The sequence below is a fragment of the Borostomias antarcticus genome, assembly GCF_949987555.1.
Source record: "Borostomias antarcticus genome assembly, chromosome: 2".
In the NCBI taxonomy this organism is placed as follows: domain Eukaryota; kingdom Metazoa; phylum Chordata; class Actinopteri; order Stomiiformes; family Stomiidae; genus Borostomias; species Borostomias antarcticus.
The window spans coordinates 24,210,271-24,236,785 of NC_140235.1; the positions used below are offsets into that span (position 1 = coordinate 24,210,271).

Consider the following 26,515-nt stretch of genomic DNA (forward strand, 5'->3'; position numbering starts at 1 on the left):
GTTGTCATGCACCAACAGACGATGGCAAATTCCTTGTAGGTGCAAGCCTGCTAAACAAATAAAAAAAATATTGAATCTGTAGCCCCACTTGTATTAGCCTATCAATTCTAGATTTGGGTGGGAGCCAAATCCTAGTCAAGGAGCCAAATCTGGCTCAGGAGCCACAGGTTCCTGAACCTTGGCCTAACCCATTTGCTCTACGCTATTGAATGTAGGCTACAGTATGGTAGCCCACTCTTTCAAAAGAACGAACAAATGAATAGGCAACCTCTCGCCTATCATACTATCAGGTAGCTCTACTTTATCTCGGCTTAATCGGTAACCACTAGGCTATAGATAAACACATTTCATTGCCCTTTGGCCTCCGTGTGGTAACTGTGAACAGAAGGTGGTCCGTTGCTCTAGTGAGGACCCTGCGCACTGAAGGAGGGGGCAGGTGAGGCCATGGGTGAGACAACGATCAGGAATAATAAAGCCGAGGTATGACGACTGCTCTCTGGAATGTCGGAGATGTGTTGCAGTTAAATCTCTCACTACATTTTTAACGGCAGTGTGTCAAGGCTCCCCGTCGCGCCGTGCTGGGTTAACGGAGAGTAACCAAACGGGCTCCGCCAGGTAGAAACGATGTCAACAAGTGACGCGGCGTATTCGGAGCTGAGAATCCCGGGCGGGGACAGAGGGGAGGCAGAACTCACGCAGGCTCTCCTAGAGAACGCACGGGGCACGAGAGCGGAAGAGAGCTGCACAACTAGGTAGGTCTGTGTTATTTAGATTGTTTAACTAGACTGCTTTTAATTTCTAAGGCGGTCTACATTTTGCCCTTGTTGGCTTAGTAGTTCAAACGCCAACCTTTAACAAGACGTTTTAATACATATTCAGTAGGGAACTGGGCTAGGCTAGCGAGCCCTAGAGTAGATTACAATTCTTCCAGTTCTCGATGAACTTGCTTTTAGCAGGCTTTTAGACTTAGGCTATAGAATAGGCTATGCATAGCACGGCCTTTTCTCCAGAAGCTGTTATTAGCTTAATGTAAGATAGGCTATGTCAATATACGAGCTTACACATGCTGCATGAACATACACGTAACCAAGGCGACTGCTAGCAGAATTCACGCATGCAACAAAACTCTAACTAAACCCCAGAAGAGCTGTCAACAAAAGGTCAACAAGTCTCTGATCTTTAAACACTGACAATGTTCGGTATTTAGGCGGGTGGACTGACTGTATGGCACAACTGGCTTTGGATTCCGAGCACAACTAATCAGCTAGGCCTATTATAAAACGAAATCCTTGTAAAGGGAAGCTATCTGAGGTATAAATAATTTTATAATGGTTGAGTAACACATTAATGTTAATGCTGTTAACACACCCACGTTATGTAACTGTGTTGCCATATCTGTACACACACCCTCTGCTGTGCAGTGCACATGTCGAGTAGAATTGGTTGAACTCCCTCCTCAGTATACCATATTATACCACCCACCAAATTACTAGCTTTTCAGAGCTGGCTAAATGGTGTTTACGAGAGGTGGTCAGGCCATAGAGCATGCGTCAGAGGACAGATTGAACCCAGTTTGGGCAACTGAGGGACGGCGGATTGGAAGCAATACGACCAGTGAGTGACGCAGTGAAACACACACCAAGGAGGTTATTAGAACATACACACACACACATTTGCATACACATGCCACATTCCCGCACACACGACTATTTCACAGATTGGGTCAAAACCACACAGGCCTTCATATAATTTAGGGACGTCACAGTGAGTGATTCCTATGAGCTCACCCACGCTTCTTATATCACGGCATGGCACATCTGTCTGCTATGTTGACCTGGCTCTGTTAATGACTCTGACATCACCACCATGCCTGTGTGTCTATGAGTGTGTGTGTGGCTTGTTGACATTGACACATTAATGTCATGTTTGTTTTGACCTGTCTCCTCTTGCCTACCGGAGGGGGGATGAGGAGCAGGGAGAGTGAAGAGAGAGATCATAGAAAGAGAGAGAGAATAAGAGAGAGCGTACAGTATGTGTGTGTGTCTATGTGGGTGTGTGAGAGAAAGAGAGAGAGTGTGTGTGTGGGTATGTGCGTGTGACCGTGTGTGTTTAATTTGGCCTTCAGTCACATGTTGATCTATTATGACGGAGAACAGACAGTACAGCCAAAATGGCAGGCTCTGGCGGAAGGGTGTAGCTGCAGCTGCTCTAGTCTACAGCTGCTCCAACAACCTGACCAAAAAAGAGGGGGAGAGAAAGAGTGAGAGAGAAGAGAGAGGCAGCGGAAGAGAAGCAGACAGGTAATCAGATGACACAGACTAATACTTAGAGCCACAGTACGTGTCACACTGTACTTTGCACAGTGATAAGCCATATTATTATTCATTACTGACAGTCCTGCAGGGCTGTCCTGTGAGCTCAGCCTCAGCTCAGAGACACAGGGGCAGAGTGCTTCTTTACACTACAGTAGGTTGTGCACATTAATATGTGCACAACGCAGTGGTTGTGGATGAGAACTTGGTCCTTTGGTGGTAGAGACTTCCCAGGTGAGCCTTGAATTGGTTCACCCACTGTAATGAGACCAATAGAACAGGACTGAACATTTACACTCTGATGCAAATCATGCACACCCTCAAAAGCCCCTTTCACACACGCACTGAACACCTGAACTTATCTTTTACACTGCCCAGAGGATCTGTGAGAACACAAATGTCCAAAAAAGCATACGAGTGCACACAACTCAAAATTAATCTGGAGCAGTCACGGGTGCCAGGTGAAGTCGGGTGCCACGGGTGCCAGGTCTGCTCGATCGCCTTGTTGAGAGGGGTCAGGGAAGAATTTTTACAGCTCACTTATCTGGCCCCCGGGTGATTGCTGTTTTTTTTGCTTCCCTCTGGAATATGTAGAGAGTGGGTCGTATGCCCACCTCCCTTGTTCTCTGTAAAGCGCATTGTGTTGCCTCTGGGTATGAAATGCGCTATACAAATAAAGCTTTGATTGATTGATTGATTGAAGTGTTATAATAAATGAAGGAAAGCACCGGCGCTCACGAGATAGACATAGTCTTCAAAACTTGAATGGGCAAGACTGAACGTTTCGGCCATCGATGCTGATGTTCAGCTTAAGGCCGAAACGTTCACTCTTGCCCATTAAAGTTTTGAAGACTATGTCTATCTCGTGAGTGCCGGGGCTTTCCTTCATTTATTATAACACAAATGTCAGACTACCCTCCCAGCTCCCCTCCTTGTAACAATACTGTCTAATGTCTGACTGAGCCCATGTGTGAATAGAGCAGGTCACTGTACAGACTAGATTCACAGCGAGCGAGTGGGCGAGTTGATTATCATGCACGCGCGAAACCGTAAGACTACAAACAGCTGAATATTAGAATGAGAACAAGTAGGGTGGACAATAGAACATGTGTTTGATGATAGGCAAGGAGGAGTGAGGGAGAGAAAAGAGGATTGTCACAATAGCACAGGAGCGAGGGATTGTGTGTGCGTGTGTGTGCGCGTGTGGCTGGTAAGAGTGGGGAGGGGGAGAGAGGGGATAGCCTAGCATTCGACTTGAAATTCAGGGCTGTAAAACAATGGGACTCATTCACCAATATCTTTCTAAGGGTAAAATATCTAGATTATCACTGATTAGAGATTAATCCTGGGATGTTTTGATTATTTTAAGATTGGCTCACCTGTCCAGAAGGGAGGGGTATGAGGGAGACAGAGAGACACAGAGGAAGAGGGAGTGAGATAGTGCATGTTTTTAGCATTGTTTCCTAAGCCTCTGTCCACTAGCAGGGAGGGTAATGTGGGAGGCGGGGAGATCAAGAGAGACAGAGAAAGAGGGAGTGACATGTATTCAGATGTGTGAAAGCTACCTATGGTAGCTGCTGTGTAACATGATGACTGAGTTGTTAATGCAACTCTAGGGAGAGTGAAGGGTGTATCTGTGTGTGTGCGCATGTGTGTGTGTCTGTATTGGCACACAAGTGCAATTGGGAGTGTGAGAAATTGTTGAGAGAAGGGGAAGATGTTAATTTAGTGGCTTTCTATCTGATGCAGAGGCAGGAACATAGCTTAGCACATAGGCTAGCTTGATCAATCCTGGGAAAAACAATCACAGATAATTTTCTTCAGAGGAGAGTGAACAGACACAGTTGCAAACTTCTGTAGGTACAGTACTCTTCTTGGTCCTTGAGCTGTCTGACTGCTGGATTGAATGTTGAATCTGAATCAGATTGGTCAGTGGTCAGATTCAAAATCAGATTCATCAAGAATCCGAGTCAGTATCTGAGACCCCATTAATAGACAAAGGTATATCGATTTTATTCACACAGTAGTGGCTCTATCTACATTTGAAGACTATAAAAGTGCATACAAGGCGCATTAAAATCTGAATTTGACCAGATGGCCCAAACCACCACTGGAGGTAGTTTGAGTCCCATAAGCCAGAGTGTAAATGCAGCAGCTTTGGCAAAACATTAATTCCTATTAACATTCATTGAAAATTGTGAGGAAATGCTGTCCGCTTTCAATCCTGATTGGTTGCAGGCCACCTATATTGTACTGTAGGTGAATGCACAGATGCGGAAAACAAAAAGAGATACTTAGTATCTCTGTATCTGCAAACGAATAGCATGAAATACCAGGTGTAAGTAGGGCCTCTGATACAGATTCAGAATCAGACTGAATCAGAATCATATTCAGAAGCAGAATTGGATTCATATTTAAAATCAGAATCAGACTGAATCAGAATCATATTTAGAGTCAGAATCATATTCAGAAGCAGAATCAGATTCATATGTAAAATCAGAATCAGACTGAATCACCTGATCATCACCATTAATGTTGTTTATTTGGTGTGCGGTTCCCTAGGAGACAGCAGGATGGGAGTCATAGTGGAGCATTGGGTCACCATGGCAAAGAGACCAGGACTGACCAGGGAGCCAACCGGTCACACACAGGTGACAAATACACACACACGCACACACACGCACACACACCGTGTCTCATAGCCGTGTGTGTTACCACTAATGATTCCTCCTGTGCTGTACTAATCTATTGTTTTAATGATGGACCAGGAGAGAATGAGTTATGAATGCTGTAATACTGTGCTGGCTCTGTCTGCTATATTGTAATGTGATTGGTCTGTCCAGGTCTGACTAGTACAGTAAGCTGTAATCTGATTGGTGTGTCCAGGTCTGCTATTGAGAACAGACACACACAGGGAGGAAGAAGAGGAGGAGGAGGGCTACAGTTGTGGTGGCGGTCGGTCTGAGGTTGTGAACAGGAAGTCTGGTCGGCGCAAGTTGACCTCCTTCCTGTCTTTGAGACTTCCTGTCCCGTTCAAATACAAAAAGAAGTTGGACCCGCCCGAACCCAGTAGGTCTGACCGGACAGGTCCTGGACCTGCAGAACATACACCAGCGGAACCCAGACCAGCAGAACCCAGACCAGCAGAACATAGACCAGCAGAACCCAGACCTGCAGAACCTATACAAGCAGGAGCAACGCAGACAGCACAAGAGCACTGTGCTAAACACAGGTGAGAGAGAAGTGTGAGGGTGAAGTTAGTGGTGGCTGGGATTTTGCAAGAGTATTGTGTGTAGTGTGTTTGAGGGGAATGGGGGGTTGTGTGTGTGTGTGTGTGTGTGTGTGTGTGTGTGTGTTCGTAAAGAAGTGTGTGTCAGAAATGAAAGCAGCTCTTATGAATATAGATCAGAGAGGGGGTGGGAAAAATCTAGACATGGAATGTTGCTGAGCCTGTTGTTCTTTGTTCTGATGAAGGCGGAACATTTGTCGCCTCTAATGTTTCCTTTAAAAACATTAACAGTGTGTATTTACTTGGGTGTGTGTGTGTGTGTGTGTGTGTGTGTGCGCGCGCGCATGCCTGTGTGTTTCCGGGTGGCAGACAGTTTCATTTTTCTCATGCACTTCTCAGGAACATGTACACACACACACACACACACAGACACACACCTTTCCACTCAGACACTTTTGTGCCATTGTGTGACCAGAACATCCTGTCCCAGCTGAGAGTTTAATTTCCTGGTTGTGGAATCATTCACGTGAAACATTGTTTGGGACGCAACAAGGGTCACGTTTAGCTCCGGTTTACATAGGATATTATCAAAATCTACAATAACTTGTAGATTGCTATTACATATCCTAAGACAATCTTGATGCTGTATAATGTAAATGTGCAGTGATGGTAACAAACACTCTCTCTGTCCCTCTCTCTACCAGCCTTTCTGAGGCTGAGAGAGACTCCCCTGGACCACGGATCTCACAGGTACGCAACACCAGACTGCACTGTAGGCTGAGAGTCCAGAGAGCTTTACATTCACATGCAGCAAACAACAACAAATGACATCCCAATAAAAAGTGCATCTCTATAACACTTGCTACGACTACATAATCAATGCTAGTATACTGCGTGAATGCCATCTCAATCTAAAATCAACACATTGTTAGTTCCTGTTTTAACAGCAGGGGTGTAGTGTGTTCTGTGGGAGAGTCCTGTCTCAAATGCAACCAGTTTGTCAGGAGGAGTAAACCTCTTAATAACTGTAACCATGGAAACGGGAGCCTAGCTCCGCCCAAGCATTTTGAGTTCTGTTCCTCAATCATCATAGCACTTTGTCACCACAGCTGAAACCACAACCTGTATAGGTGGTGTAAGTGATTAGGCAGGATTCTGTTTGTTGACACAGGAAAACCATTAAGCCCGGCTTTATTGTTTTTGTAAATGCCTCCACAGAAGATTTAAAACTGGCCTTTTCAAGATTGAACCTGTCAAAGCTTATGGAAAGACACTTGATTACCGTATTAATCCAGCTCTAACTGTTAAACTTAATTTGACTCGAGCGTTTCTTGTCTCTTAGCAGGACAATAGCAGATTCCTGCCACATGACCCCACTGAGCCAGCCAATCCCCTCTCATCATTGACGAATGCATCACATCCTGTCTGTAAGGAAGAGGAAGTCGGAAGTTTACCAACAAGAAGTGGATGCTTGACAGGAGACCGGGACGCCAGAGTTCTTCACGAACACACGCCGGACTCCACATCTGGACAGCAAAGACAGACTACTGACATTGGAGTTACTAGAACACCTAGAGAAAAACAGACGCTTGAAACGACAACCATAGACACACAACCTGCTGACCCTCCCCCAGTGACAGTGCCTGTAGCTCCTGAACTCACAGACTCTCAAAGACTTGAACCTACCACCACTGACAGTCAAAGACTTGAACCCACAACAACAGGCACACAGCCTACTAACCCTACCACAGTGTCAGCATCTGTGGCCTCTGAATTCACAGACACGGACCGATCAGAGGTAGATAGTAAAGGGTCACAGGAATATTTGAATACCAGGCATATTAGGGTCGTAACCCAGGACTGTTCAGGAGCCACCAGCTCAGCTGAGCCTCCATCAGCCATGTTGTCTTCCACCATGGTATCTGTTATCGCTCCACACTGGAGCGGACGTTTCCGACGCCACAAGAAGGTTGGCACAGCGACGGGGGAGGCCGAGCAAGAAGCCCAGGGCAGTGAACAGGAAGTGGGTGAGGGGGGAAGGGTTTCAACATTGTGCAGCCCTCAGGAGAGAACCTCTGACCCCCAGAACCAGCCAGCTGGAGAGAGTGGAGAGATCCTAGCATCCCAAGTCCAGGAGAGGGCTCCTTCCCTGGGTAACAGTCGAGACACCTTGGGCTGGCTGAATGAGAGGAATCCTAACAGTTTAAAACTGGACTGTCCCACAAACAGTCCCGTGATTAAGTCTCTGGGTGTGGATTGGGGGAGACTGGACAACAGACTGGAAGAAGAGGGTGTTGTCACCCCTGTCTCCCCCATCTCCTCTCCTGTCCCCTCGCCTCAAACCCCCACCTCCCCCCTCTCTCTCCAACTGCATGTGCACCGGAAGATGTCCCAAACTGGTCATCATGGAGATCAACCATCATCACTGAGCTCCAAACCCATCACCAGTAGCCTTCTCCTCTCTTTGAGAAGGTTCAACTCCAACTGGAGGAACTCCAACATTGGCTGCCCCCACTCGGAGGCAATTCCTCCCACTCTGTCCAGCTTGACTAATGACAGAGCACCAGGGTCACAAAAACCACACCTTCATCCAACCTCACCCAATGACAGGGAACAAGAACGGTTGAAATCCCTCCTCTCTTCATCTTCCACCTCTTATAGGCCCCCCCAGACCTCCAGGGCGTACCCCACTCAATCCTACTCTGACAAACAGACCATCCTGGCCAGCAGTCTGGAGGGACTCTCCTCCTCAGAGAGATCTGACCTGAGTAGGACCAAAGAGGTTGACCTCACTTCCTCTCAAACTTCCCAACATGGCCGCCTGGACTTCCCAAAAAGCCGCTCTCTTCCCAGAGGCACCATGCTGGGCTCCACTTACTGGTGGAAGCACGCGGAGGAGGGTGATTACAGTCCCTGCTCCCCTCTCAGCCCCACCAACAGCGTCAACAACAACATAAATAAAAACACAAACAAAGACAACACATCCCTTTACTCATTCCTTTCCACCAAAAAGAATGATCCAGGCCCACAAATTACAAATAGCAACACAAGCTGTAGCCCCCACAATATCAACAGCATAAACAACCACCTTAGCCAATCAGCTCCCCACAATAACCTCAACCACATGCTTAGAGACACCCAGGTAGAGACCAGCCATCTCAAAACAAGCGAGGCTCAGGACCTCCCAGACCAGTGCTCACACACCTCCCTCCTGACTCCTCCTGCTCCCAGCCCTGCTGACCCACTGTCTCGGAAGTCCCACAGCTTGTCCGGTATCTCCTACAGGTCTAAGATCAGCAGCGCTTGGAGCCCCGTTACATTCAGCGGCTCTACTGTAGACTTGACCGGGCCAGAGACGAGCCTTGACTATAGGCCCTGTAGGTCCAACGTTGTTGATACTGCACAGTGTCATCTCAGTTCCGAGAGCTCTGAATCTTTCACCTCTACCTCCCTCTCCACCAGACCTCAGACCAGCAACACCCCTGCTTCTCTCTGCACTAGCCTCAACTCTGTACTCCCATGCAGACCCCACTCCATCCACAGAGCATCCCCTGGCAGAACCTCCGTAGGCCAAGACTACCTTCCAACCAGCCCCAAGTCCCCAACACCCTCATCTGTTCTTTCTAGTCAGAGGTCCACAGAGAAGAGAACCCCCACCCCCGCCTCAAGATCCTTCTTCCTGGCCAGCTACACCCCCAAACCCTTCAGCGTCAACACCTCGGCCCCCAGACCGATCTCCATAAAGACCTCCACCTCCACAAACCCTCCACCTTCCCCTACAACCACCTCCTCTTCCACCCTTCAACCTCTCCACCTTAAACCCACCTCCACCAGGCCACCACTTCCCTCTAAAGCTACCCAGACCCCCACTCCGCAACCTCTCCCCTCCAACACCAACCATACCACCACCTCCCCCAGCCCCTCCAGCCTCCTCCTTCCCCAGGGCAACTCCCTTCCTCTCGGGGAGAGGAAGTTCACCGACAGCCTGGTTCTTTCCCCTAGGAAACAGTGCCCCCTGGCGGAAGGGAGGGGGATAGAAGGGCGGGCCACTTGGCGCAACTCAGTGGAGCAGCAGCGCTGCGATACCACCCCCAGGGGGCAGTCTGGTCCGTCTGAGAGCCCCCCGGCCCTGACCAGCCCCCTGTCCCCCTCCAGACCGCTCCGCAATGTGGGGGGGCCTTCCATCTACGCCTCCCTGAGATCAGGCAGCCCTTCCCGGGCCGTGCCTCCTCTCTCCCCCCCTGGGGCCAGGACCTCCAGCCTGCAGGCGTGGAGGGTAGACAGAGAGGCGCAGAGAGAGAGGGAGGAGACGGAGGGGAGGGAGAACGAGAGAGAGAGAGAGAGGGACGAACGCCGCGTCCTCTCCAGCAGCTTTGACCGGCCCTTGCGGTACACCTTCAACCCCCTGGAGAAGGGCCGGACTACAGGGGGGCCACAGAGGGTGCAGTCAGAGGAGAGGACGTCCCGCCCGTGCTCTGCTGCCCCCCTCTCCCTCCCGTCGGACACATGCAGTGGGCGCAAGCTTCCCTTCAGCTCCCCGCCCTACTGGGACCTCAAGGCTAACTCGCCACCTCAGGGTGAGGTCACACATTCAACTCTGACCCCAACCTCACCCTACAAACCTCCAACTTCGCCCCATAACGCTCTCCCTATGTCACCCCTTTACTCCCTCCCCATGTCACCCCCCGTCTCCCCCTACTCACCCCCCCTCTCCCAACAGAGGACTGGGTCAGGTCAGGACGGTTCAAAGGTCGCTGCCACGGTGACCGATAGTGCGCAGAACAACTACCACATCGCACAGACCAGTCGGGTCATCCAAGATGGCGGCGCTCCACACCCATCTCGCACAGAGGCCTGCGTTGATGACGTGGGCCCTCAGCCCTCCCCCTTAGCAGCGGTAGAGGAGATACCCTCCCCGCCCCCCTCCTCCTGTGTCACGGTTGTAGAGACGCTGGTCTACATGATCCCGAAGGCCTCCTCCTACTCGGGGTCCACCAGCCGTGTGCGGCTGGCGCGCTCTTACACGGCGCTGCTGGGTCCTCACGCCGGCACCGTCGTCGTGGGCACCAAGTCCGGCGCCGCTGAGCTCTCGCCGACGTCCAGACGCAGCCTAGACAGTGTCCCGGTGTTGGACAGGAAGAGCGTGACAGCCCCGTCCCCGACCCAGAGCTCCAAGAGAGGGCTGTTTGGGTTGAAGACGGAGAGGGAGAGCGTTCTTGGCAGCACCCAGAGAGAGACCGCCGAGTCTAAAAGAGACACGAGTGAGACGGAGAGAGGGCAGAGAGAGACGGGGAAACTACAGAGCGGCACGACTAAAACAGACCTGATCGGCCGACTGAAGCAGACGTTCAATGTCAAACGCTCCGACGACGAGACGCTGCCGGCGCGCCGCCGAAAGAGGGCGTCTCCGACGACCTCCGACCCTGGTGCCGTCCCTGGTGACGAGGGGGGCAAAGAAGGAGAGGAGGAGAGCGGGAGAGAGAGTAAGATCTCTCCCGAGCCCCCCTCAGCCCAGTGGAGCAGAGGTGAGAGAGGAGGAGACGGAGTCCCCGTTTGTACAGAACCGAGTGACAGGAGGGCAGAGAGCGTTAAGAATGAGCGTTTACAGTTTGGCGTGTTCAGAGGGGAGCTTGCGGAGGAGAGCGGGCCGTTGCCAAGTTTGACGAACCTCAGTCCTACTGGACCGCTGCACTCTGAGCCGTTTGAGGGTGACGGGTTGGATGATAGGATGGATGGTGGACTGGATGGCAGGCTGGATGGCGGCCAGTGTCAGTCAAGACAGCCTCCTCCCTGTAGAGAGCGCAGCCCGGCCGGGCTCCAGCCCTGGGCCCCCGACCTCCCTGCTACTCTCCCCACGTGTAGAGGGTCCTCAGCCAGCCCCAGAAACCCTGAGTCCCCCTTCTCCTCCCTGGGTCACAAAATGTCCCCTTCTTCCCCCCTCCTCTCACCGGATCGCCAAGTCACCGCCACCCATCTCTTCTCCCCCTCCTCGCCCCCGAGCAGAGAGGAGTGGGGTAGTGACAGTGTGTTCCTCAGCCCGGTACTCCCACCCACAGGGGGGAGGAGAAAGGCCACCTCTCTCTGCGAGCCTGCGGAGGAAGAGGAGGTGAGAGGTCAAGGGTCAGGGGTCAGAGGCTGGGACGGGGATCGCCTGGCCTCCTTCTCCTCCTGTGCCGACCTGAAGTATGGTCTGGAGGCGGGGAGGTCGTTCTCCGTCAGCTCCGTGCTCTCCTCCCGACCCTCTGGTCCTGGACGCATCTCCACGGGAACCCGCGTTGCCAGCGCCAACGACCTCCCCGGACTCCCCGACCCCGCCATGACCTTTGGAGGGGTCTCAACCTGGGATGATTACAGTGGCGAAGGTGATTGGGTAACGTCCAGGAGCGACTTCAGGAGTGGGGCCAAGTCCAAGTCTCTCCCCAGATCCCTGCTTAGATCCAGTACTTGGGGTTCAGAGGTCACGGGTCGATCCCCCACCGCCGTCACCACCACAGGCCCCTCTAGCCTAGACTCCTCTCACTTCCTGTGGGACACAGAGGGTCCTCTGACCCCCCCTCCCTCCCCTCCGTGGTCCCCTGCCACCCGACGGATGTCTTTCCCCCCCCGATCCCCCCGTTCCTCCCCAACGTTCTCAGCGGGCAGCCAGACCACCAGGGGGCACCTGCCAACCAGGGGCTACTTCTCCAGCCTCTCGGCCTTTGATGAGTCGGGCCAGGACCAGGACTCGGACTCAGACGCCAGCTCCAACACGACCACGGACGATGAGTACTGCCTGGGGGGAGAGGGGGACGAGGAGGAGAAGGAGACGGAACTGTGAACTGGACACTTTGTATTCTAAAAGTGGTCTCCTTTGCTTGTCTCCTTTCCACATCTCCTTTCCTTCTCTCCTCTCCTTAATTCATTCTGAAAGGAGAGAGGGAGACAAGACGAGGCGAGAACGAGAGAGAGACTGCCTTATCTGTAATAAGTTAGATTCCTACTGTGGAATTGACAGCACTGTAACAAAACCACACCTTTAGTGAACAATACCAGGTGTGTACAGTAAGTACTGGTAAAGGATTCAATAGGTTGACTAGCACACAGATGTTCCAAAAGTGACTTCGGACTCATGGCACTTCAATACAGTGAACATGTATCAAAGGACAACATATGCTGGGTGGAACTTGGAGATTAGTACTGGTACAGTAGTAAGATCATCTGGCCAGATGGACTGGTGACCTCAGCTGTTTGTTTTGCCATGATATTGCCACAGGTTGCTTGGATACAGGCCTCTCATGTTTCGAACTCTGATAACTATTTGGGTTCAGGTGGAAATGTGTAAAGCCGGATTCACATACAACAGCCAAGACGAGACACCGGTACATAAGATTTGATGTTGAATCTTGGCAGTTTTAGAATTTATAATATTCCAAATTGGCAGTCACAAAACAAATCCCATTTCTGTTTCAAACTGCTTTAAACTGTCTGGGCTGTTGTATGTGAACATGGCTTAATGACCTGACCGTATATGGTTCCAACTGTCTGGGCGAGGTGGATCTCAGCCCCAGGGCTGCTGTAGGCTATGGTTGCATTTCAAAGGCTGTTTGAGTTATCACTATCTTCGGGATGGTAAAACTATGATGAGCAGGGTGACTTTGTCTGAAGGCTCTGGTTCTTAAGGCAAAGTAATGTCTTGGTATCTCCTTTCAGGTATTTTTGAAGACTCATGAAATGTGTATTGTGCTTTTAACAGGTTTGAAAATGTTGATGGTAATTTAAGTTTCAAGTTTTCACTACTTTTTAGTGAAGTAAAACTATTGGTTTACAGATCAAAAACATTTTTCTCCCCCCAAAAAAGATGAGCTTTAAGAATAAACTGTAGCATATTGTACATTTATTAAGTGTTCAGCGTGTTCATCACCATGCGCTGATAACCGCTGTATGCTGTCATTGTGTTGCTTTGACTCTCACCATACAGTACCACGCCTGTCTACCTCGCTAGTCTTATGTGACTGACAACAACAGAGTTCCCACACAGAGACGGACCAGACCACATTCCAGCCCTTGTGAAGAGGGCTAGACTGACAATATCAAACACAATAGGCTCTCCCTAAGATTCTAGGTGGGGCTGGTCATTTACTTACAGAGGGCATTCTCACTGTATCCCATTTACAATAGTGAGTAGAATTGTTATTCTATCTACTAATAGAATAGCAAATGGAAGGGTAGAATTATGTGGTCATTTTCCATGGTGTGATATTATAAAGCCACATAACTTGGAAAACCTGATGTTTTTTTGGTGACCGAGGACCGAGTGGATCATCGAAGCAAATTGTTTTTATGATGTCATCTGGAACAGCTGCAGTGCATGATGTCAACCAACACACCCAGAGACTAATATGAACATGCTGTGAACACACACACCGTCAAGCATCCTCATACACAGTCAAGCACACACACACACTTAAGCAGGCACACGAGCGAGCCCTGCAGGTGATAGCTGGGCTCTGACAATACCAACACAGAAAATAAACTGACATTGGCAGGGAAATTTGGCACATTTCACTTGGGACCACAAATGGGACCTTGTTAAGGATAATTAACAGGCTTTCCACTTATATAAGATACAATGCTAATAATATAATGGTAACAGAGATATGATTTACCAAACACAAATTTCCAAACTTTTTTTTGACAGGTTTATATTTTACAGTGCAATCTACAAGACATGTCAGTGGCAAAGACAATTAATACAATAGTACATACAGTGCAATCTACAGGAAGTACAAAATGATATACAAAATAATACAGTGTCAGTGGGGCTCTTACTGATAAGGCCAGCTGCAGTTGGGAAGAAACTGTTTTTGTGCCGTGAGGTTTTGATCCTGGTGGACTGCAGACCCACTCATGGTAGTCACATGGTTTGAACAGCTGCTTGTTGTTTTCCCTGTGCTCACTCGGGTCCCCTCCACATAGAACCCAAATATAAAAAAAACATGCAGAAGAGCTCATGCTCTTCAGTTCTGTCCCTGACCAGGACCTGGACTGAGCACTTGGGCTTGGTCCTTGGACACCACTGAGAGGCTTCCCACTACTCCTGGGTGCCCCCTGGAGGAGGACAGCATGGATGGGTTGAACTAGCAGAGGACAAATTGCATCAGTGACCGCTTTAGCATATATGTGTGTGTGTGTTCTGTGTCGCTGCCCATTGCACGTGTGTTGTGTGTGTCACAAGCCTAGCGGGTCTCCTTTCTTCTTCTCAGAGCGTGTAGGGAACAGCTTACTTAGTGTAAAAGTAAATCTGTGCTTGCATACAGTAGTTAACAGTATTATGTTCTGCTGTTTCCACCATTGAACCAGGAAAATGAAAATGATATTCCGGTCATCTCATTAACCAGTACCAGCCTATTGACTAGGGGTTGAGGGACACTTGGCAGGACACGTACCATTCTTGGTGGATGAGCTTGATTACTTCCAATGCAGACAGGGGCTTGCTGAGGTCCCCTCTGACAGACACACCAGTGTCTGCTGCTGGACACAGCGGGAACATGAATAAGAAACGAACACTGGCAATACAAGGCCGAGTAGAAGCTACTATTACAGCCTCCACATCTACCTAGCAAACTGTTAGCTAGCCAAGACTAGTGAAACTAACGTCAATGCTCTGTAGATGCTGGTCTGTATGTGATTGTAACTGGTTGCGTAAATTATAGTAGCGCAACGTAGACTCGCTAGCTAGATGGCAAAGTTAACAAGTTGAGTGAACTCGCCCCCAGAAATGATATGATTTACGACCTAGCTAAATATGCAACAATGTCATGCATGCATAGAAAGTTGTTACTCCAGCTAACGTAGCTAAAGTGCCACTACCAATCTAGCGGCATAGCCTAACTTTGGCGAGATCCGAAGCAGTCTCTCCAGACTCAAATATTACGTTGAATAGCTGCGCTCCGTATAGGCCTACTACATAATAAAGAGAGATAGGTCTGCAGCATGCAAAAACTTAGCGTAGCTTAAGTATCAGCGAAAGAACTCTCACGGGTCTGGCTGGCGTCATACATGGGCTGGCGTAGATTTTGTCGAGATAAGTGTCCGTTGCGGTGCCAATGCCAAGCGCAAGTGGGCGGGGTTCATGTAAACTGAAAACGATAGACGCACTCCAGTCTCTCTTTTCCCGTCAATTTACTGCGCCTCTGAAAAAGAACAACTAAACAGCAACATATATTCTGTAAGTATTTCAGTGTATCCATAGTATTTATGTATTTGCTATCGCCCCGGTAAGAAATGACGCTAACGTTACGTTCTGCCTTCTTGTAATGAGTTCTCATATTAAATAGTATGCTCTATTTCCGGCGTGCGTTAGTGCTTCTGTACATGGCTGAGTTTTTCCACTAGCACTGTAGCACTAATACCGTTATTGTTAGCTCAAAGGTAACGTTAAGATCTTCCATGATCTTCACACAGATGGAGGGCACCACTGCTTTGACCCCATCAGTATCCAGCCAGTCTTATTTTGGAATGATGTCAAATCTAACCTGTCTTCTGATTGTTGTCCATTTATCCACATATTGGTGTTGATGTGTGGTCATAACAGTATTGTTTTTGTTCTGGCAGGTTGTAGAGCTGGTGGAAGAGAGGCCTATGCTGAACAGGACCTTTGCCTCATCACCAGTACAGGACGTTGTTCCCTCTGTCACTCTGCAGTCACAAACTGAAGGGCTAACATGCCTCTTGGACGGGACAGAAGGAAGACGGCTTCTCCATTAGTGGAGCAACAGGACACTGAACCAGTCCGGGCAGGCCTTAAAGGACAATGCTTGTTTTTGACAACCTGGACCTTATTTACGACATATTATAAGACGTTTGACTCACCGAGATCACTTTGGTGTAGTTCGGAGGCATGTCGAAGAAATTTATAATCCAGCGCGAGCCAGTATATCCATGTAATGGCGGTGGTGGGGGCAACGAGAATGCAGCTTCTAAAAATCTATTTTCTGCCGCGAAACGGTTGTTTTCATCAATCTGTCTTGATGAATCGCTAGTTGTGCTTACATAGAGAGCATAGGCCTGTTGTGGTATTTCACATGCCTCTGTAATATGATCTTTAGAAACGTCTTTAGACACGAAATAGCTTCTTCACTTGCTCCAGCACGCATGCGCACAGCGTGCTGGAGCAACGATTGCGCGCTGTGCGCATTAGTGCTGGAGCAAGTGAGGAAGCTATTTCGTTTCGAAAGACGTTTCTAAAGATCATGGCATGTGAAAACCACAACAGTTATGCTCTATGTAAGCACAACTAGCGATTCATCAAGACACATTGTACATGGTACAGGTACAGGTATAATGTACAGGTACATTGTCCTTTAATGTACCAGGGATGGATGGCCAGGATGGAAGTGATGTTGGGCTTGGAGATAGACCTGGTCCAGGGCGATATCTATACAGATAACGCCCTGTTACTCTCAATGCAATTTGCCTATGAAAGCGCTTCATCGGCCAGGTCGTCCGAGTCTACAGACAAAACCGTTTCGTTACTCACCAAAGTAAACACATCGTTGGAAAGATGAAAGCCTTTTCTCTTAAGTCGCTACAGTTTGTAGTCCCCCACCTTTCAAATAAAAGGCAAATTTGTACACTTAAATGTTTTATATCCACAGCGCATCGACTGTCTTCTTCTACCGGCGAATCGGCGCTCACCGCTTTGTTTAGCCTACTCACTGCTGCCGCCCATGTCGGGGATGATGCATTACATCTTAAATGGTGTTGAGAGACTTTAAGATGTAATGGATGGATGTAATGTAGCGGCTGTAAGTATAGTAGGCTACAAACGCTCTCTTCGCCATGTCTGTTAATGTTTAATATTTATTTGATTAATTGTAACCAAATTATGGAAAATTCAGCAATATTCCCCGCTTTACAGTTGATTCCATTTTTATTACCTAATTCTGTGATTCGCATCACAGAAATCATAGGGCCCTAGGCATCATGGCCGTCGTGTAATTCCCACCCTGGAGTGGTTACGCATTTCTATAAAGACCTGAGACTGAGGCTTCTCAACGGTTTTGAAGAGTCCTGGCTGATGTACACACATGTGCGTCGTGCTAGGGGAATCTTTCTTTTGATAAAAGTTAAAATGACTACTAGTCTGATGATTTGAAGAAACAAGGCATTTTCTCTCAATTATTTAATTGGAAAGAAATTCTGTATCACTCTCCTCTACAGTCCTTCCCTCTCTCCTCTCTTCCCTTTCTCTCCTCTCTCTCTCCTGTTGCTCTTCCTCACTTGAGCTCAGCCAGAGGAACCTCTTTTACATCTCTTCCTGTCTTCTCTCCTCAACCTGAAGTTGTAGTGTGGTTGTTTACCCCCACTAGCATGTAATCACTAAATTTGAACATATGTGAGAATCCTTTTTAATGTTCTGTCTCTCTATCTTTCACTCTTGTAGGACTAATGTCAGAGTTGTCCCAGGCTCAGGTGTTCTCCTGTTCCGAGTGCCCATTCTCCTACACTTCCCAGATCTTCCTCCAAAAGCACATCAAGAAGAGCCATGACAACCTCTATGTCACTCTGCTGAGGAGCAGAGAGATTAGACCAGAGACTCTCTCCTTCTCCTCCTCCTCTCGATCACTCCCTATCACCACCTCCAACACACCCCTCACCCCAGCTCCAGTCCGGAGACAAGGAGACACTGACAAGCCAAGACCGTGTGGCAAGAGCTTCACTAGAGATCTCAGAGGAGAGACGCTGTACCACTGTGACCAGTGTGGGAAGAGCTTCACGCGAGAGGCCAGTCTCAGGACACACCAGTGTGTTCATACAGGAGAGAAGCTGTACCACTGTGACCAGTGTGGGATGAACTTCACTAGAGAGGGCATTCTCAGGACACACCAGCGTGTTCATACAGGAGAGAAGCCGTACCACTGTGACCAGTGTGAGAAGAACTTTACTAGAAAGGACAATCTCAGGAAACACCCGCGTGTTCATACAGGAGAGAAACCATACCACTGTGACCAGTGTGGGAAGGGCTTCATTAGAAAGAACCATCTCAGGACACACCAGCATGTTCATACGGGAGAGAGGCCATACCACTGTGACCAGTGTGGGAAGAGCTTCATTAGAGAGGACCATCTCAAGACACACCAGCGTGTTCACTCAGGAGAGAAGCCATACCACTGTGACCAGTGTGGGAAGGGCTTCATTAGAGAGGACCATCTCAAGACACACCAGCGTGTTCACTCAGGAGAGAAGCCATACCACTGTGACCAGTGTGTGAAGAACTTCAGTGTATGGACTAATCTAAAGAAACACCAGCATGTTCATACAGGAGATAAGCCATACCACTGTGACCAGTGTGGAAAGAACTTCAGTGTAGTGACTAATCTCAGGACGCACCAGCGTGTTCATACAGGAGAAAAACCGTACCACTGTGACCAGTGTGGGAAGAGCTTTGGTTACTCAGCCGATTTAAAGAGACACCAGTGTTCTGTTAATAGTCAAGAGCCATAAATACAGACGCCATTTTTGATTGAACATAAAGTTATTTGAGCGTAAGAAGAATATCCTGGTGAACCTGCAGCTTTGTCTTCCTCCATGTGCGCTCAGCTTTTCTGCATGTTCTCTTGAGCTGATTTATCTCCTCATTCCTCCATGGAGCTTTCTGTTTGGCCGCAACCTTTTTCAGTTCCATAGGTGCTACAGAGTCAAGGGCAGCACTCAGTTTGGTATTAAAAGTGGCCACTAGATCGATAACATGTAAAGACCCCACTTCCAGGGTTGTTACATGTTTGTGTTCATCAGTTTTTCAAAATTATCGTCTGCTAATGAGTTCAGAAAGCGTTTCTTAACAAAGCGTTGTGTGCTAATCTCAGCTTTGGGTAGCAGTGCTGTGAAGAAAATACAAGTCGTAATGATCACAAGGTCAAGGGTGTGACCTCGGTTGTGAGTGGGCCTAGTTACGTGTTGAGTAAAATCCATGGAATTCAAAAGGTTGATAAAGGTAGCTCAACAAGAGTTCAAGCCCAGGGGAATGTAGAATAAAATGCTAATGCATGCTCAGGCATTTTGCTGTGCAACATGATTTTTAACAATATTTTTAATTTGTAGCTGTTACTGTTTCTTGTTTGCATCTCTTCACCTGACCAGTCTGCTTACATCTAAATCTGTCCCACCTGTGTTCAATCCAATCAATTCAGTCAATCAGTGAATCCATGCTCAGTCCAGAGTCCCACAACTCATTCCCATCACAGTATGTAGGCCTACTAATGTTCATGCAGGATTCCTACTGAATGGTGTAAATATCTAGCTGTGACATTTACTTGTTAGGCCAAACTACGAGCTTCTCACTTGGCTCAACAAGAACATGATCTTGCCTTGGTGGCTATGGTTGTGAGTTCAAGCCCTGGGTGATGCAGAATAAACATGGTAATGCCTACTCAGGCATTGTACTGTTTGTAGTTCAGACACATGATTAAGATATTTTTTATTCATTTAAGACTTTTTCAATAATTGGGGTCCGTGCAGAGACCCATGATTAAGATTTTTTTTTTTTTATTTAAGACTTTTTCAATAATTGGTGTCCGTGCAGAGACCCTCATGTATTTGTCATTTGTCTCCTCCTTCCTCTTCCTCCTCAAAACACCCAGCCCTGACCCAGTGCTGTGCAGCAGATATAATTACTGTCTGTTTTTGCCGGCATTCTAGCTATTTCAACATAAAAAACAGAGATCCTGAATGTCTTGCTAGACTAATACAAAGGAGACTGTTGTAAAAGTTGTATCTGCCTCCGTCTATTGCCATGTATTATACTGTAGCCCTATAAGAGCTTATTGCAGTCCATGTAAACACAGAGAGGAATGGACTGGGACAAGGTCATTTTTACACAGGCATGTGTACATTATTCTAGGCATACAAATCTAACTAGGACAACCTTATAACACTCGCCCTGCCTACTTATGGGAAACAGCTATGTTATCACAAAAAGAGGTTAAACAGAACAACATCAAAGTGTCTTCAAGTACTGTAAATATAGGCACAGTAGACAAAAAGGCAAGTCAGACCCCGTAACGTCAATGTAAATAATAATATCTGTTTTCAAGGTTTCAATCACACAATGATCAAAGAATGAAATTAAAAGGAATAATACATTATTTACTCCTTCGGCCATAATAATAAACTCGAATCCTCCCGAGGCAAAAATTATCATCCCAAACGAATAGTCAGTTCATTGAGAAAAACGCTCGTCAGCGCTCTCAAACAACAAACTCCTGTTTAGATCAATAACTTTGCCAATATCTAACAGAAACACAGCAAATCACGTGTACATTATTCTAGGCATATACATCTTAACTATACCAACCTTTGGTTTTCATCAGTAATTGATTACCAATGTATGGTGTGAACCATATACATGGCAGTAAACAGATCTTGAGTCATACAAACTGGAGGATGCTTGACTCATACAAACTACTTTAACTCAATAAACTTAACTTTAACTTAACTTAACTTTAACTAAAAAAGCATGGTGTCTAAACTGTAGCCAAGACGTTACAGCTGGCTAGAGAGCAGCAGGTGTTCTTCTGACTTGAACCAATGGACAGAAAACGAACCAGTGCATCTGAAGGAGACTCCCTCAGATGGTTGAGAGAGGTGGAAGAAACAAGCAGAACCCAAGTCTCCAGACGCCCCCTAGTGGCACACAGACACATTACAGTTCAATTTTTTTTTTTTTTATATCGGTGCATTTTTTGGACACCGATATACATTTTGGGTGAGATTCCTTACACAAACAGAGCCACTATAATGCTGTTATGTGACTCATCCAGACGCTGTATACATCAAATTCCTTAAGAGTGCATGAAAGGTGCAGAGCAGTGACAAACTCACACTACACACACAATTAAAATTTGATCTTTTTGATTTTTGATTTTCCTCCTCCTCCCTCTCCTCCTCTGACAAGGCGCCAATGACGCGTTTTTGTAGTCCACGAACCGATGTGAAACGCAAACGCGTTCGTGGCTCTCCCCGCTCTGAGTTAGCAATGAAAATCGGCTTGCATATTAATCTACTTTCATCAAATATATCAGTTGGAAAACATATTTTTTTTATCCAGGCATCTTAGTTTTAACAGTATAATTGTGACTGAACATGTTTTGTTTGCTAGTAGGTGGTATTCATTCTTTTCACAACAACGCGATGGACAGCCAGGCGAAATAGCTTCAGGGGACCTGGTCCCAGGCGAGTTAAACAGCTGTCCACCCAGAGACGGGGTCTCTCGTTGCGGCGTGAAGTTCGCGGCTAACCCGCCGAGCTCGGGGGGCTCACAGGCCAGTGCGGAGATGTGGTCCCAGGCGAGTTGAACAGCTGTCCACCCAGAGACGGGGTCTCTCGTTGCGGCGTGAAGTTCGTGGCTAACCCGCCGAGCTCGGGGGGCTCACAGGCCAGTGCGGAGATGTATTACCAGTAGGCTAATTATAGTGGAATTGCTGAATGAGTCTTTATGCCTACACATCAGCTCATTTCCATGTACTGTATGTGAATAAAGTTAATTCCAGTTATTTACAAAATATCACGTCTCTGTCCATTTCTGGAAAAGGCAAATAATTTCTGTCAAATGATCACTCCAGTTTTATCACCAACCCCACAACTATTTTGAGTGACTATTGTGAAAAGCGCTGTATACATAAAATGCATTATTAGACTATTATGCATAGGTTGTGCTGTGGTGATTTTCATTAATACATTTGATTAATCAGTCAATAGTATTAAGCCCTCCCAGCTGGCATTTCAACGTTGATTCACGGGTGATTCAACGTCATGTGACTATGTGAATCAACGTTGAATTAGGTTTTGAAAGGTGAATTAACGTTGATATCGCGACGTTGTTCCAACATCTTACTCTTCAACATGGGTGAATTAAGGTCTTCCAATCACTGTTGAATATGTGTTGAAAGGTGAATCAACTTTGAAATCCCAATTTTGTTTCAACGGCTTACTTTTCAACATGGGTAAATTAAGGTATTTTAATCAACTTTGCATCGCTGTTGAAACTGCAACTTTGTTTCAATTCTTACTTTTCAATCATGTAGCCATGGAGAAGAAAGGCGTGAACTTTTTACAATTTTATTTTACATCAGAATCAAGATGCACATAGGCCTACAACAGCAGTGAATGGGGTTGCAACACTGACAACTGTGCAAATAAAAACAACATCGATCCAACAATAATGTGAAAAATAAGTGTTTGTGGCACTGGCATGCACACACACAAACACATTTTGTGACATACTTCTATACAGCAATGCTACAGAAAAGGCATTCACAGTCAATCTGCCGGCTGGTAGCCTAACAGCTTTTAGCTTTCTACAACCTCATCTGCAGCACAATAGCCTTCCACCCAGGATGTAGCCTGTTAAAAAAAAAAGCAAAACCAACAAGCTAACAATATATTAACTTTACCATCTACAAGTAGCGGCAAAAGTTGAACAACAAAGGAATGACTGGCACATTGCTCAGCTTGTATATAGATACTAGCTACGTCCAGCTAGTGCGAGACAAACAATACATCCATGGAGACAAAACACAATACACCGTACCAACATTTCCAAAGAAACTACGGTGTCCATAATAGGACATCCTCGGATGTTCATGAAAGGAAATTCGAATCTCATTCTTTGTGCAAGCGCAAAATAAGGATTTGTGACCAATATAATTATTCTATTGAAAATATATATAAAGCAAAACCCTCGTTGGGCCACTTTTTACCCATATTGTGCATTAAAGGGCTATAAAGGGCAGGTTGAAGACATCATGTTGATGTTGTTGTACATCAACGTACAGATCTTCAACAGAATTTCAACGTTGATTTATAAGTATTTTATCAACCTTTTTCAACCATTGAGCATTCAATATTGTTTCAAGGTTGAAACGACGACTGTCATTAATCCAACTACATTTCAATGTTGAAGGTCGGTTGTGTGCCAGCTGGGCTTTCTTCCGTGCCTCGGATGTCCATGAAAGGAAATTCAAATCTCATTCTTTGTGCAAGCGCAAAATAAGGATGTGACCAATAAGATTAATTTATTGCAAAGATATATAAGGCAAAACCTTCGTTGGGCCACTTTTTACCCATATTGTGCATTAAAGGGCTATAAGGCAGGTTGACATCATGTTGACGTTGTTGTAGGCTACATCAACGTACAGATCTTCAACAGAATTTCAACGTTGATTTATAAGTATTTTATCAACCTTTTTCAACCATTGAGCATTCAATATTGTTTCAAGGTTGAAACGACGACTGACATTAATCCAACTATATTTCAATGTTGAAGGTCGGTCGTGTGCCAGCTGGGCAGGTTCCTACCCACTGAGCAAAACCACGTCTAAAAGACGTCTTTTAGATGTCCTTTTTGTCTTTTTCGGACGTCCAGACATCCAATTAGGAGCCAGAATGATTTTTTTTTTTTTTACGTTCAGATATTGAACCCGTTTTGCACGTCCACAGACGTCTTAGAGGGGTCCAAACTAGACGTTTGAATATTGAGGGGTCCAGCAGACGTACAAACGGGGTTCTGGACCGACGGACGTTATTAAGACATGATCTGAACGTCTCCCTGACGTTGCGTGTTTGCTGGGTAGGCCTGTAGGCTAAGTTTCCCAAGCTTGTAATGCCATTCTTTAGTTTTTTCCCCTATAATGGTTCCCATTAAAATAGGTTACTTCCATAGATTAAATGTAGGCCTAATGGTTACAGTTGTGTCCCTAAAAGAGTCCACAAGGAATATCCGTGTTCCCAAAAGTTCTCGCCGCAGAGCTTCTGGGTTGGGGAGCTACAGAGTGCATCCCGATTCCCGAACGAACAGCCTACAGCGCCAGCGCGCCACGTTCTGGGCGCAAGTCTGCCCATGTTGCCTGGTAACCTCATGAACCTGCGTGTCCCAACACAAAAACTAGCCTAGCTACCTCCACCGGGCTGCTGTCCTTATAGGCAACCGCTGTTGTAAATAAGCCAACGAAACTACATTACAAAGGACGATCCGACAATCATATTTATTTTGGAGCTTTGCAGCTCTCTGGAAAAAGTGGATCGTCAGTAGGCTACCGTGCCACCGGGCTGAGCCGTGGAGATGGCTGTATCGAGAGAAAGTTCAAGCCGGGCGGCAGAGTTGAGCTACTGCGAGACATGACCACAATTTCCCCAGTCTCATCTTCCTGTTGGCCTAGTCCATGGTGATAGTGGACCTTCAATACATTCTTTGATCTGTTCTACTCATCTGTGCATCCACTAGAGATGGAGAAGAGCAGGATTAAATGCACTCTGGAAATGTAAGACACCTCACCATCTGTTATATTCCTAACTATACAGTATAGTGATGATGCATATAGAGCAATGTATAATATTACTGTATTTCTCGCCCTAGTTTATATTAACCCCCTCAACCCTGTCCCCCGCCAACCTACTCCCTCCAACCAACCGTCCTCCTCACACTCACCCCCCCAGTGCCCCCACAGCCTCTCCAGAAGAGGGCTCTCGTCCTGGGGAGAGCTTGGGTCTGGAGCCCCAGCCGGAGAGACTGTACCATCGATCAGCCAGCATCATACAGAGGACCTGGAGGAGACACGTGGTGGGCACACAAACACACAATCTCTCTCTCTCTCTCTCTCTCTCTCTCTCTCTCTCTCTCTCTCTCTCACACACACACACACACACACACACACATACACACACACACACACACACACACACACACACACACACACACACACCTGTCTAAACCTGTCTCCTGTCTGCCTGTAGGACATAAACGTTTTCAAGTACTTCAAGCACCTGGTGAGCTTAATCCGTAACCAAGGAGACCCACGCACGCTGCTGCACTCAGTCAACCCCAGAGAGGTCATTGTGATGATTCTAGTAGTTTGAAATAACTTTAACAAAATGACACATTTTACATGATATAACCCTAAGTTATATTGTTGGAGGTTGGCTGAACTTAAGAGATCATGAGAAGGATCATTGATTTACAAGCTTTTCATCCCTTTCACAATTGTCACCATGATTGTCTCTCGTTTTGAGTGTCTTTATGGTTGTTGTGGCAGGCGGACATGCTAGATGCTGCAGCTGGTGTCTACATCAGATTCAGGCTGGGAGGGGTGAGTTCTATGAATTCATGTTGATCAAGATAGGATTCTACTTGTCAATCAATCAATCAATTAATCAGTCGTTCAATCTATCAAACTAGCAAACTGATCAACAGATCGGCATTCAGTCGATCCATTAATCAGTCGATCGGTCAAAGTTTATTAGCGATTCTCCGTCTACAAGATCTCCAGCCTCCTCTCTCCCCTCCTCTCCTGCTCTTCAGACCTCTCCTCCCTCCATCTCATGTAAGGTGTTCCTCCTCCCCTATCTCTTTTTCTCCTCCAGACCTCCTTCCCTCCCTCCATCTACTACAAGATCTTCACCCACCGCCCCATCGTGGACATGTGTGCCAACAGCCCCAAGGACTACACCCACCCGGGCACCAAGAGGCCTGTGCCCCGGCAGGTCCACAACGGGAGGCCCCTGGTCCAGGAGAACCAAGCCGGCTGGTACCGCCGGGTAGAGAACAATGGCTGGAGGCCGCTGTCTGGCAAGGTGGGTCAGAACCAGGGAGGCTCTGTTAAGTCGGATGTACTGTACGCCCCTTGTAGTCAGTCATGGCGTTTAGTCCCTGCCACACACTTCTGAGGTCACCTTGTTTGAATTTTACTTCCACCTTATGATATTATAAATGTCACTAACACATGTCTAGGTTGCACTCCTGGGTGAAATCATCACGGCGGAGACCAATAGGAAGACAGAATTCCACTACTCTAAGCTGCAGCGCAGACAGGATGTGGAAAGGAAGAGGAGGAGGAGAAAGATTGAGTGGATGACGCAAATGTGAGTCCAAGAACGTTCTCTTCTCTTCTCTTCTCTTCTCTTCTCTTCTCTTCTCTTCTCTTCTCTTCTCTTCTCTTCT

The 26,515-nt window shown here is 47.2% G+C and overlaps 2 protein-coding genes across 3 annotated transcripts in view; both read left to right on the top strand.

Moving 5' to 3' along the window:
• Positions 1 to 460: 460 nt before the first annotated feature.
• On the top strand, positions 461 to 13,365 carry LOC311327180 (uncharacterized protein). 2 transcript variants are annotated; one of them, XM_084460214.1, is made up of 5 exons: positions 461 to 752; positions 4,875 to 4,963; positions 5,199 to 5,544; positions 6,246 to 6,291; positions 6,884 to 13,365. In XM_084460214.1, exons 1-5 carry the CDS (start codon positions 625 to 627, stop codon positions 12,356 to 12,358), a joined length of 6,084 nt encoding a protein of 2,027 aa, XP_084316340.1. In that variant the 5' UTR covers positions 461 to 624; the 3' UTR covers positions 12,359 to 13,365. The 2 variants fall into 2 exon arrangements, with proteins under 2 accessions (XP_084316340.1, XP_084316341.1); XM_084460215.1 differs by having other exon boundaries at positions 4,878 to 4,963.
• An 11,439-nt stretch (positions 13,366 to 24,804) lies between these two features.
• cUnh11orf65 (chromosome Un C11orf65 homolog) overlaps positions 24,805 to 26,515 on the top strand; it is a gene marked incomplete at both ends in the record, with an annotated part of 4,544 nt that continues 2,833 nt past the window's right edge. The window contains 6 exons of the mRNA XM_084453901.1: positions 24,805 to 24,839; positions 25,015 to 25,138; positions 25,312 to 25,407; positions 25,611 to 25,664; positions 25,939 to 26,148; positions 26,306 to 26,436. Of these exons, the coding sequence (XP_084310027.1) occupies positions 24,805 to 24,839; positions 25,015 to 25,138; positions 25,312 to 25,407; positions 25,611 to 25,664; positions 25,939 to 26,148; positions 26,306 to 26,436 (650 nt within the window). The remainder of the gene's footprint in view (positions 24,840 to 25,014; positions 25,139 to 25,311; positions 25,408 to 25,610; positions 25,665 to 25,938; positions 26,149 to 26,305; positions 26,437 to 26,515) is intronic.